The sequence below is a fragment of the Anser brachyrhynchus genome, assembly GCF_964034855.1.
Source record: "Anser brachyrhynchus genome assembly, chromosome: 3".
In the NCBI taxonomy this organism is placed as follows: Eukaryota; Metazoa; Chordata; class Aves; order Anseriformes; family Anatidae; genus Anser; species Anser brachyrhynchus.
Window position 1 is genome coordinate 120,590,585 of NC_137696.1, and position 13,770 is coordinate 120,604,354.

Below are 13,770 nucleotides of genomic sequence, written 5' to 3' on the forward strand. Positions count from 1 at the left end.
ATAATGATGAATGAACTAGTCAAAGAAAACCAGGGCAATGAGTTTAGCTAATGTAAATTAGATTGGATACCTTGACTTTGGTGCATATGCAATGATTTGTACTGATCAAGGATATGGGCTACAGTTTTTATCATGCCTTTCAATAAGTTAAAAATGCTCAAGATGCTCCTAAAAATAGAAATTTCCTTCCAGAGAGCAATGAGTGTAAAAGAAGTCCAGGGAAGAAGCTGACCAAATTGATAGACCTTTACATGATCACAATAAATAAATACACATATATATATATTTATAAATTATTACACTGGAACAGCTCCAAGCTGTTTTTTCTTCCCAGAATGGTGATCTGGGATATTTTTGTTCACATCTTGATAGTTTTTATTGGGCGATAATTTATAGGCCAGCTGATGTCAGCATAATCAGAGTTTAGTATGATTTCTTCTTTTTTTTTTTTTTTTTTTTCTCAGCAGTGTTATATTTATTGGCCTGTTAAGTTTCATTTTAGTAAGGTGATTTCTGAGCCAATGGAACATGACTTTGAAAAACTCCCACAAATAGTGTTTCTCTGTGCACTACGTACTCCCCCTCATGCTTTATATTCTCATAATATATTAAAGGCTTCTAATGTATCCTTCCAAGAAATATCCAACTTTTACACATAAATAATTTTTAAACAGGTTTGACTTTTTGAATATTTGTGTTTTTTACCTTTTTTTAAAATTATTTTTTATTCCCACTTTGTCTCAAAAAATGACAAGTTCAGGGGCAAAGCCTGATTGACTGACCCACATGAGACATTTCACAACTGTCTAAGCACAGGTCAGATGTCACCAAACCCACTCAAGAGGTCCCTATGGAGTTCAGCAGGTTATCATTTTCCTACTGTTTGATTTGTGGTTACTCTGCTTCAGTAAATGTAAAGAAATTAGTTCCTGACTAGACAGGAACTGGTAAAACGAAAGTGGTGTTGATAGAGGTGTTACTAACATGGACATTTTTTTCCCCTGTAAGGGATATTTGTTCTGTCTTGTCCTAGTGCATTTTCCAAACAGTCATTGCTTATTAATTGCTCAGTAGCCTTTTTTTTTAATGTAGAAGTAATCACTTTCTCTATAAGCCTTTTTTAACTGTATTTTGCATTCACATATCTACTTTTTATGGTCTGCAGTCAGCTTTCACTGAATACAGAGTTGGGCTGCTGCCTCTCTTCCACGAAGTTGCTCTTTCATTGTTAGATGTCAGTGCATTCATGCATGCACACAGAAGAGCAGATGTGAATTCAGACTACAGAGCTAAAGCCTGATGAAAGCTACTGGAAAGAAAATCTGAATCCAACTTGCACAAATGAAATCTATATCAGAAAAACTGCTCCTCCAGTCTCAGTCACAGTACACTGAATATAGCCTATAATATACCCACTGTTTTTGGAAAAGATATGTTTCAGGACCATATTTAAACTAAGAATAAATATTATATCTTCAGAACTGGGATAGCAGAAAAGTCCCTTCATTATCTATCCTAAATTTTCAACTAATTCCTGTTCAGACAACAAATAAGTGAAATTTATTTTTCTATACTATGAAAATATTGATATTTTAAATTTCTTTTTGTCTTGAAATGTGATAAAAATATCCAGATACAAATTTCAATGTAGTTGGGCATATTAAACTTTTTTTTTTTTCTGAAAAAAAGTTTAGTTATGGCAATAGTGGTTTTTTAACTCTATCTAGTTAAAATTTGAAAAGAAAGACTGCTTTTTAACAAAACCACCAAGCTGTTTCTTTAAATAAGTGTTTAAAGATGCCTTTTGGAGTATGAATACTTCAAAGTTTCTGCCTTGAGAAATGCAACGAAACTGGTCCTTCCCATGGAAATCTTTGGGTTTTAATGAATCAACTTTTTAAAAATATTTATAAAACAGTCCTGTGAACTCTAACAGAAGGCCCCTGATGTTCAAAAATTAGAATAATAACTTTTCCTCATTACTGGGGAGTCACATTTTCTTTCACTGAAGTAAAACTATTTACAAAATACATCCATTCATTATTTTGTCCAGTCCAATACGGAAAATGGGTACATCACGGTTGCACTGTAAGCTATTTTGTCATCTTAAGTTCAACTTTTTGCTCTGAAGTCTCCTGGTTTGATCCTGGGTGTCTGCCAATGTGTTAGCTGTCACATGGGCATCACCAGATGCTGAGAAAATCCACTTCTCTCTCTGGTTTCTGCATAGCTTGAATGTGCCTCTTCAGCTGTGGCCAAGCAAAGTTAAACTGATTCCCTTAGAGAAAAGTGCAATATCAACTTAGTTGCTTCTGAGATTAAAATATTTGCAAAACAGGAGGAAGAAGTCAGGAAAGAAGTGCACAGAAAAGCAAATTTGAATAATGGAAAAGTCATGGTCAAAAATATTCAGAGTTGGCCCCTGGGTTAGTGCTGTAGGTAGCCAAAGGTGCCAGCAAGAGCAACCTACACCTGGCAGACCCCAGGGAAGATGCCCAGAGGTCAGGGCAGGGGTGCCTTTTGCATCTTGAGGACTGGCTTCATGGGAAGTCTTCCCAAAGCAGTACTGATGTGGCAGAGCACAGGAGTCATGTACTATACAGTGTACCCTTGTAATGGTTGAGTCAGAGAAATTAGAGATGGAAAATATGCTTAGGTCACTTGGTCCATTCCCCAACTGTTTCAAGGTTGCTCCCTACAATGTGTTCTTCATTGCTTTGTCTAGTCGGCTTCCCCCATTTCCCTGGGGGGACCATTCCACGTAGTAATAGACCTCGTTGTTAGGAAAATTTTCCTGATGTGCAGCCTAAATTTTCCTTGGCTCACATTCATCCCACTACTTCAGTTAAAACCTCCTAGTCAGCTCTTAACTTCTCTCTACCTCAGGCCCTTTTCTTCCATCAGAGGAAACAAATGAGGCTGATTGAGTCAAGCCCTGTATGTTTAAAAAATAATGACACCCTTACCTCCTAAGAGTGATAGTCAATACAGAACTGAAGTGAAATGTACACAAATTGCCCTGTTTTATAGGGAAGAAATGAATAAGCTCCTGGTAGCTTTTATCACATTGGTTGGCATGGCTTGAAAAGTCCAACTTATGCCACCATTAACTAAAACACATGGAGTCAGGTCCCATCTGGAATAGATCAAATTAGTCTGGCTGGTCAATCCAAGCTCTAAGTCCCATGGAAGTTTATATCACACGTATACCACTTCACCGATGGCATACAGCACAGGCCGTGGGACACCAGACTTGTGCCACCAACTCTTTCACTACTCTGGAGGATCTGGAAGAAACTATGAGGTCTGGATTTAGGCTCAGAGATGGCCAAGTTAACTTCAGAATTCAGTGCATTCTGCCAGCAGAGCCACACAAGTATCTGGTGTTTTGATTCTGCTGACTGGGAGAAGAAATGTCATTTTCTATTGATCGCAAAATAAGGACTGTCAAAAAATGTTGAGGAAATAGATAAAGTAGCAGTGCGGATGAAACAAAATTCTTCAATTAATTCTTGAACTACTGACATGGTTTTAATATATTTAATAAAATAAATATAAGGAAATATAGTCTTGGGCATTTTTCAAGATTTTTCAGGGCCTCTTATTTTTGTTTTGTGACAAAAGCAATTTGTTGCTCTCACCATGAGTCTCCAAGTGCTTCAGCTGGCCCAAATCCACATTTTTTCTGTACAAAATATGTTTTGAATGAGAGCTATAAGCAGTAAAGCCCTTTGTGAAGGCTGTTCCAATAAGATCTGTCTCTGAATAAACTGAGACTTCAGCCAAAGTTCAAGATAAATGGGAAATCCAGACAGAATGGTAGATGGGGATGATGCGGATCACATCAGATGTCGACATTATGCGATGTACAGCAAGTGTCTGGGAACCACTTCCACAAGCAAAAGCAGTAGTGAGAAGTTACTGCTTCTGCCCAGCTTATTTTAGAGAGACAGCCTGCAGCAAACCCCAGCAAAAAGTTGTGGTATAATTTTCTGTCTTCAACTTCTACATTGCTGAATTCCTCTTTGTTGGGACGAAGATTTCAGTTTCATGATATCATTTGCTATTAATAATTACTGGTGCCGTTACGGTGTTTAAAATCCCCTTCTACACTAAGCTCTGCACCATGGCAGAAGAAAAATACAGTCCTTGCCCTGAAAATGTAAAATGTACGTATCAAACAACAAATGAAGGCAGAGAGCTATCAGAGTTATGGAGGAAGAGCTGGACAACATTGCTCAGCACCATGGTCCTGGTGTATCTGGAAGAAAGAACAGAGTTTCATCCTTTCACCTTTGGAAAACCTGGCCCAGAGTACATCACCTTTATTTCCTTTGAGAGCAGTGCCAACTGTCTCGTGTCTCACAGCCTACCAGTTCACAGCCAAGCAGAGAGCTGAGCTTTAGTGTCTGCCACACTCCAGCAAGAAAAAAGAAAAAAAAAATCCCATTTCCCATGGTGGGAAATTACCAGAAGCATCAAAGCAAGCACAAAATAGTGTGTCTTTTAACTTGTGTGTAGGGTCATGTGAGAGCAAAGTGTCCCAGCTCAGCCACTGGGGTTCATTCAACTCGTGTGCAATCTGGGAGCAATGCAACCTACTTCAGTGCTTCTCTGTCTCAGTGGTCTCTGACCTCAGCTGAGGCCATACAAGCACCGTGTTTCTGCTGCATCCTGTAGGTTATGCAAGCAGATGGACAGGTATGAAGCATTTGCCTTTGGTCTCAGAGCCACCCACCCCCAAGTGATGCACAGCCAGGCATCAGCACAGCCACTGTGCCTGGGGCAGGGACAGCCATGGCCTCAGGGTATCCTTTGTCATGCTGTTAGTGTAGGATCTTCTGCCCCATGACAGCCAAAGAGCATATATGACCAAGCTTGCAGCTGTGGTTTCAGGATATAGCCTTGCGGTTAAGGGTGCAGCAATGCAACCAATATGCCAATACAGGTGTCCTGGCTGACTCCTCACAGACTGAAATAAATTCAACAGAAACCCAAATGATTCTACAAAATGCTGTAGTGAAAGGTCTGGGAGGAAGATGGAGGCACCCTGGCCATACAGCTTTGTAGGCAGAGATGGTTCTCCACAGGAGCTTCTGCAGATGGTACCTGAGTTTGGTGTCCTAGACAAAGCCATGCTGAAGATCCATCTTGTCTGTAGGAAGGGGCTCACTCCCAAGCTCTGCATGCCACCAGCTTGCAGCTGGGCTATTGCAAAAGAATGCCCTCCCTTGCATTGCTTCTTCCTAAATTATTTTACTGGAGGATTTGAGTGTCATTACTGCGAATGTGTGTACAAATATTGGAAGAACAATGTGTGCTAGAGAAAACAAAGTGAAAAACCTCCCGGCCTCCTATTCCTCCTGGGTAAACCTGTGATTTCTCCCACCTTCTTGAGTTGCAGTCTCATACAATATTGTACAGCCTGCTGACTCCATAAATAATTCCTGCTGGAGCAGCAGACACTGAGCACATCACTCAAATGCCATAAAGTTGCTCAGCTTCCAGTCATGCATCCTGAGGAGTTTAATCTCTGGGAGAAGGCAATGACCTGGGTGTCCCTCCGGGTGCTCTCCTGGCACAGGATAACTCTCCTGGCCCAGAGCTGGAGCTGGATATTTTGCAGGGTTTCCAGTTTCACTGTCAGTCCTATTCTCCTGGGCTCCCTGTTCCTCTCTTCCAGCTCCTCACACGTCTATCAGGGCTCTATTAATGTGATATCCCAACGCTTCACTGGTTGGAAATGAACTGCAATTACCAAGCAGAGGATCCTTTTCATTTACTTCAAGCCATCAAGAAGTTAAGCACCTGGCTTAAAATTCTTGTCTATAGTCAGGGGAGAGGGATGGACACTTCCAGAAGGCAATTTATCCTATTCATTATAAATGCCTTTCTGAGGCTAGGATCAATCACACGCTGAGAGCCCTTGTCTCCCCTTGACTGAAGAGGAACCTAGAAAACCAAGTTTTTGATAATTAAAGTGTGGTGACATGAAACCTATCCTCAACATTTGCTTATAAGGCAGCTGTGAAACATGAGATCAGTGTGTTTAGGATTTCGATGGTGGAGACAGAAGGGGATGTGATAGTCACTCATCCTGACTCTAAGAATAACATCCTGGCCTCTAGCTTTTAAGTTTTGCTCATCTGGCCCATTTCTGATGTTTTTACTAGAAATTCAGAGTAGCATCTGTCAATTGTAAAATGAATCTTGCCCCACAGATTGCTTCCTCTGTCCTTCACAAATAACAAGGCTGTGGAAGAGGAAGAAGAAGGAGAGACTGAAGGTGTCCCAGAAGAGAAGGCCAGCAGGAGATTTTGAATAATTTATCAAAGACCAGAGTGTGAGCCCATGACGTTATTTCTACACAGGACATTGAAGACATACACACACACACACTAAAACATTATACATTTTGGCCCTTTGTTCTCCAAATCAAAATGAATAAAATTCAAAATGAATAACTAAGAGAGGAAAGTCTCTTGCACTGTTTGTCTTGGGTCACGAGGCCCCGTCACATTGGAGCATGCTGTGTGGGATGTGCCACCTCCGCAGGTGCTGTGACACTCTGTGGCGACAGCGCCAGCTGCACCGGGGTTTCTGTCCTCTCCAGCCGCTCTGCTGCCCACTTCAGATGTTTTAGGAGATTTTGCTTGCAAGCTGCACTCCAGGTTTCGACCGTCGGAGTAGCATGTGTGCAGGAGCAGCTCAGCAAGGTGCAGGGGGGCCGGCAGCTCAAAGTCAAATTTAGGCGGTTGCAGAAGAAAGCCAAGAAGAGCATACAAAACCCATATATATATAAAATGCACTTTACTGAATGAGGAGCCCATGGGCAAGACACCCCTTTGCTTAGCCCCTTGGTGCCCCAGTGGGGCTACCCAGGGACTGCATGGACATATTTGAGCTGGGTTTCACCCAGATGGTCCTGACATTGCCAGCAAGAAAAGCACTACGGCCCAGAGCTGCACACAAATCCTACAGGCAAATTTGGAGAAGTGTATCCTGCAAACGTCAGCCCTGAGCCCCACAACACCGCTCATTTTGGGGATCCCTACCCACGGACAGACTGCCTTGGTGTCTCTCCAGCCAGTGGCTGTACCCCTGCGAGAGCCAGTGGTGGCTGCCAAATAAATCTGAAAATCTTTAGTTCTGGCTACAGGCACTGGTCCTGCTTTGTTGTCAGGATGCCGCAGGACCAGACAGCTTGGAGTCTAGTCAGAAAGGGTGTTCAGCATCTAATATCTTTGGCTGTGGCACCACAGAATTCTCAGCTCTTTGGGGAAGAGGCTCGAGAAGAGCTCTTTTCCTTCCCTGCCAGCTGGATTGCAGTCGTGGCATTTCTTGAGAAAGAAGAGCACTGCATTTGTGGCTGAATATCTAATGCTATTTGTGACTTTTCTGGACTTTTTACAGACATCATGTAAACTGTTCCTTATTCCCTTATACACCTAAATGAAGCCAGCTCTAACCTCGTTTGATAAAGCACCAGCAGTTGCACAGTAAGGTCTCCTGAAGCTGCCTGCACAAAGGAACATGGCTGCATGTCTTGTACAGGTCCAGAAAACTCCACTGAGATTTTTGTCAATTGTAGTCTGTGAAAGGTCACTAACTGGAAAAAATAAGATAAATCAAGTAAAACTACACTGACATGTCCTTATCAGTCATAACACAGCAAGAGTGGGAGAATATGCTGTTTAGTTTTTACCATGCTAAATTGAAGGAGGGAAAGCTGGTTGAAAATAAAGAAGATTCCTCTTTATTTGTTTGCTTGTCTGTTTTCAACCATAGAGCTTTTCCAATTTTTTCTATTTTCCCATTTTCCTGTATTGTCTACTAAAAGGAGGGAAAGTGAAAACTTTTCTTTACTCTCTCTCTTATTTATTTTATTTTATTTTATTTTATTTTATTTTATTTTATTTTATTTTATTTTATTTTATTTTATTTTATTTTATTTTATTTTATTTTATTTTATTTATTTTTATTTTATTTTATTTTATTTTATTTTATATTTTATTTTTTTCCCCTATGGAAACTGCAATAGCCAAATCAAAAGCCAAACTGTTTCTAAGACACTCCTTTCATCTCATTTTGTTTGAAACACTGACAGGTAAGGAAGGCCATCTATGAAATGTCTTTCTTTTCAGCTTTTTGCCAAACACAACAGAAGAAAAAAAAAATCTGATCAGCCCTAGAAAGAAACATGATCGAACAGGGCAGTTGCTTTGTCTTTCAGGCACAGACACAAAAATATGGATAGGTTTATATATAAATATATATACAGTAACCAAAACCTCAAATTCAAATACATCTGAGCTTTGGGGAAGTTTGTATATTCATTCAATCTTTGTGGCTTAGGCTCATCTGTAACAGAAATATTTGCAGATAGACAGAGTACTTCCTCTTTAATCTTATCTAGCGATCTGTCTGTTTGTCTGGGTTTTTCCTGGAGATGGCCTCAGATCCTGATATCTGAGGGCTGCACAAGTAAATTAAGGCGAGCTCGTACCAAACTTCACAGAGGGCTTTCTTTTCTCTTGTTTGCTATTTGTTCATTTTAATTCATTGGGATGAAGACCTTATCAGCCACGTGGCCCAGCTTAGCCTCCAATGGCCCTGTGCTTGGCCCATCTTCAGGACAATATTTTATTTATTTATTTATTTTTTTTTTTTTTTTTTTGCTGCCAAGCCAGGCAGCTGCCAAGGGAACCTCACCGGCTGCTCCTCAGAGTACAAATTTTGGCAGGATGAGAGATATGGGTGCTCAGGAGCTCTTCCCCATGTCTCACCAAGAGGACTGCTCAAGGCTTCATGCCTTCGGTTCCACCTGTAGGCAAGCCATTGCAGCTTAGCAATAGTGAAAACATGGTGGATTGATCCACACGTGCCTGGCTAATTGCTGTAAATTAGCTTGGCCCATTTAAAAAAAAATAATGTAAATTTGATAGACTCCAGCAAAGTGCTGCACTGCCTTCAGTTCGGGCTCTCAAAGGACGAGAAGTTGAGGAGGACGTTTGGTAGTTTTCAGACAAAATACTGCTGAGACAGCTAACTCACATTGTATTTTGGACATTTTATCCCAGAAAGCTACTTCGCATTGTATTTTGGATAATTTAGCACAGCCTTCACCTGTCTTGGTAATTACAATTACCCTGAGACTTAATGCATTGGGAAGTGCTCCAGCTTCAACAGAGCTGCGCCACGCAGCTTGGCCTGAGAGAAACAGGAATTTATTTGCAGATTTGTTTTGTGTACATTCCTGTCTGTGTTCCCCCATGCTGCTCTGAGGGGTTTTGTCACCTCCCTGAGCATTTTGTCTTGGGTAATTTCTCACCTCTTCAGATTTTCCACATTTTCTGCACAAAACCTCACCAATTTCTGAACGTTCATGTGGTTAATGGATGAGAGGAGGGGAGCAAGCACATCTGAAAGGAACACAAGAAACATAAACAATTTTATTAACAAGACCACAAAACTATTCTTTTTTAATATATGCAGCCGTTTACAAGGAGGAAATAAACAAATAGAAAAAAAAAACAACAAACAGTGGGGTTTGTCACGGCCTGTGTCAGAGAGCGAAATGAAATGGCACAGACTGTACGGGCTGGTTTGCAGAGTCCCTTTCCTCCAGAGGTCCCCAGTGGGGTGTCCCCAGTTAATGTCACCCCTGTGATGTCCCCAGTTAATGAGACCTTGAGTGGGGTGAGCTGGTGCGGGGCCGGGCACTACGGAGGCGGGGTGCCACGCGCCTCCTGCTGTGGTGCCAGCGACGCCGCCAGCTGGGTCAGGGCTCGGGCGATGACGGAGAGATGGCTGTTCATGGTCCGCAGCTCTGCCAGGATGTCGCTCACGTTCACTGACGCCTGCTCGGAGCTCGGGGGCACGGCGTGAGCAGCCGAAGGCGGGGATGCTGTTTCTGGAGCTCCATCTCCTCCGGATGCCCCCTGGTGATTTCCATCCTGGGAGGGCTGCGGGGGTGTACTGCTGCATCGCTTCATGCCTTCCAGGGAGCACGTCCTTACAGGTGTCTGGTCTTCCTCCTTCCCTCGAATGGTGGCAAGCGTGGCAGAGGCAAGGAAGGGCAGCCAGTTGATGAGGTGGGTGGCACCGCCAGGTGGGACCATGGGCAGGTAAAGCCCAGGGTGCAGGGATGAAGTAGAGGCAGGGGGTGCAGGGATGGAATGGAGTCCAGCATGAACTGTGCCAGCAGAAGCTGGTGTTGATGGTGAGATAGGAGGCGGTTTGGGATGTAAGGCTGCGACACAGGCAGGTAACGGTGGTGAAAATGATGTAGTACCAGGATCAGAGGAAGAGGAGGGTGACGTTGGAGCTGTGAAGGGTCCAGGATCTTCAGAAGTTGGTGGTGAAGTGGCAGCAGGTGGGGCATCTGGTGTGCAAGGCTCCGAGTCTGCAAGGAAGATACATCATGGGCATTGAGTCACACATATATAAACAGACTGTTGCTTGCTTTAACTTCAGTGGGACTAGGCATTTTTAATGCACAGGAGAACTTCTGCTAGTGATACTTTCTGTAGGCCAACTAGACAAACGAAGCCAAGAGACCATTGTAGGTAAACATGCAACTTAACATTATAAATATAAATTATCCTTCCAGTCTCATTCTTCATAAAGCCTATGGGCAGAACTCCACACTGTCCTGACCGACATTTCATGGGTACGTATTAGATGGTGAATTACCTACTGTGTATTCCTGGCCTGTCATGGAGCTAGATGGTAGTGTCCTAACTGACTCAGATCTCCTGTGAGAGATACATACAGCCTACATACAACTCTCCTGAGGGCTGTATGTTTGCTGCTGGAGCTGCAGTTAATTGCTAATGCATAGTGTCCCAGTTTTCAGCATTCTGATTTGACTTGACAGGTCAGCAATAGAAGCAGCAAAAGCTAGTTGATGGCTTAGACTCTTCAACAATTTTATTTTTTGAGCGGAAGCATGAGAGGTTACCCAATTCAACTTACAGGCAGATCTCTGTCTGTAGATATTTAGCAGCTTCAGCTATGTGAATCAACAAAGCAGAGGCTGAGAAAGAAGCTGTTGATGCTGTGCATCCCAGCTTGACACTTATGCCAGTCTATGAGCAGTACAGTGGACCTCCTCCAACGTTCGCTGAAGTCATCAGAAACATTCATGCTTGGACTGAGTCCAGTGTATACCGTGTAAGATGATAAAGTAGCCTCTGGGGGATGTGCAAAAACCTGGCAAGCCACGCTATGGTCCTAGGTGTTGTACCCACCGTGCCCAGTTGGTAAATACTGTATGGTAAGGATGATCTTACTTTTACAACGATTCTGAGAGCCAGAAACATATTAGAAAACATCAGCCTTTCAGCAGCCTTGGAGATCTGCATACATGGAATTACTATACCATGGCCAGGCTCTTTATTTCAGCATAGGGAATGCATTACACAGGAGGTGGTGAGATGCTACAAGAATGGTCTGCATAAGACAGATGGATTTTAAAGCTACTTCTGATGCAATTAGGTGCAAATTTTGAAGTACTTCTGTGGGTACAAAGACAAAAATTAGTAGATTTTTCTAGGTTAAGACAACTTAAAGAAAGCCAAATACTGAGGTGTTAACATCATGCTATTATTATTTCTGGCATCTAAAAAATCTGATGCTGTGAGAAATTTGTTTTTATTACAGGTTGGTTTGGTATTCCAGATAGCAAACTGAAACTGTGAGTCAAAAGCAAATGAAGGCTCTTCCTTGTCTTTCGAACACCAAACCAATTAGACATGCAGCCTACAAAAGTCCATCTTTGTTCCACATGAGACCACCATGTCTTCCCTAAACAAACACACATGTTGTTTGGAGGGGATTATGACACAAAATTCAGCATGCCCTTATGTCACTGAGATTTGATGGAAAGTTACTGCAGGTTGCTTGAGACAGTTTCCTTCCTTTGTGTATTGGCTCTCTTCCCAACACAAAGCCACTGCCTACACAGGCGCTCGATTCCTGTTCATTAGAGGTGGGCTGAGGATGCTGGATGTTGGTTTTCCAAAGTGTTATTGATTGGGTTTGGGTTTTTGAAAACAAAAACAAAAATAAAGCACAGTTCAAATCCAGGTGCCACTTCCATCCAAACCACCAAAGCTTGCAGAGTGAGATGAAAGGTTCAGGTTTGGCTCAACTGTAGTGTTAACCAGAGCAGTGTTTATGGTCCATATATAGCATGGCTAATCCCTGTCTACACTGGCCAAACAAACTAAATTAAGTGTAATGTTTTTCAATATGTTGGAGAGCAGAGGAAGCTCAACGAATCTTGAGATAATCTGGCCTAGCACTGTGACAAGTAAGTGTCACAAATGATTCTTAAATGGTTAAAGTCTGATCAGGATTAAAATACAAGGAGCAGTAACTAACACAGACAAAAATAGAGACAAAAATCTGGTCACCAAAGGCTCTTCCTTTTAGTTGCAGTCTTTTCAAACATAGCATGGCTTCCCTATCAGAAGCCACAGCCTTGTCATCTCCCTAATCCCCCCTTAAGATTTATTTATGCCATGTAGCCTTTTAAGCACATCTTGCTCAGCTTGATCAGGCTCCCATACTTCCATCTAAGAAATTCCACATGGGCGTCTGGGTACCCGCGCAGGGAGCCCGGCACATCCAGGACATGTGGAAGCTATTGCACAGCTCCGCTCAGCAGCTGGGTGTGCACGCAGCTGATGCAGTGCAGCCTGTGCACCCAGGGCGACTGCTTGTCTGGATGGGATCTGACCTGATTGCTCTGCATCCAGCGACCCAAGCTGAGTATGAGAACTGTAGAATCACAGAATCGCTGAGCCTGAAAGCCACCTCTGGAGACCGTCTAGTCCAAATCCTCAAAACAGGGTCAGCTAGGGTCAATTTTTTTTTTTTCTCCATGGACAAAATTGCTAGGACTTGTTTGAGGAAGCCCAGGAATATGAAGACCTAACCATGATGAAACATGTCAGCAGCCTGACACAATTGCTTGTCATATACAACAGAGTAATTCTACATATTTCCTTCCCTTCCAATTTTGTTGGTGTTATCTGAATGTTGCAACTCATCACAACTCTTCTGTTTTTTTTTGTTTTTTCTTTTTTTTAATTGTTTCTGGGGTATTTTTTTTGTACAGCTCTCACAGAAAGAGATTCTTTTTAACTGGAGCATTCGGGTGCGTGCTCATTTTCTGGAAGTATTAGATCCACACCTAGACAGAGCTGTAGGTAAGCAGGGTTGGATGGATGCCTGAAGAGAAGAGAGATGCTGAAGACAAGGTGCTCAGACAAGTACAGCAACCTTCTCCAAACATTACAACCCAGCTGTGCATGATCACTCAGTATCCTGTTGTACACCCAGCCACAGATGCCTGTAGTCTGCAGTGCCTACTCCCACATACAAAGACTGACTGTTCAAGGCAGGCTTCTAGCTTAGAAGAAAAGGAAGTTTACCAGTTAGGGAAATTAATCTAGGACCCAGAAATACTGGGTTGGGATTTGACTCTTCTAAATAACTGAACTGTAAATGTCAATGTGAAGAAATTCTCTGAAAGCACCTACATTTGTTATGTTGTACATATACAGTCCCCAAGGGAAGTCTTAGACACACAGTCTGTAGCTCTCTGAATAGTTTCAGAGAGAATTCTTCTTGCTGTGGACAAGCTTGATGGGAGCTTGGTCTCATCCTTTAGGACTGGTTTACTGGAATGGGCTTCATGTCATCTTTAGCTTCAGCAGCTTACAATATAGCTGTCTACATCTCATCCGATTTCCTGGCCTT

The 13,770-nt window shown here is 42.5% G+C and overlaps 1 protein-coding gene across 1 annotated transcript in view; it reads right to left on the reverse strand.

Annotated features, from left to right (window-relative positions):
• Positions 1-9,438: 9,438 nt before the first annotated feature.
• Positions 9,439-13,770, reverse strand: part of LOC308193675 (uncharacterized protein) — a gene marked incomplete at its 5' end in the record, with an annotated part of 30,048 nt that continues 25,716 nt past the window's right edge. The window contains one exon of the mRNA XM_080588607.1: positions 9,439-10,405. Coding sequence (XP_080444733.1) covers positions 9,723-10,405 — 683 coding nt within the window. The 3' untranslated portion in view covers positions 9,439-9,722. The remainder of the gene's footprint in view (positions 10,406-13,770) is intronic.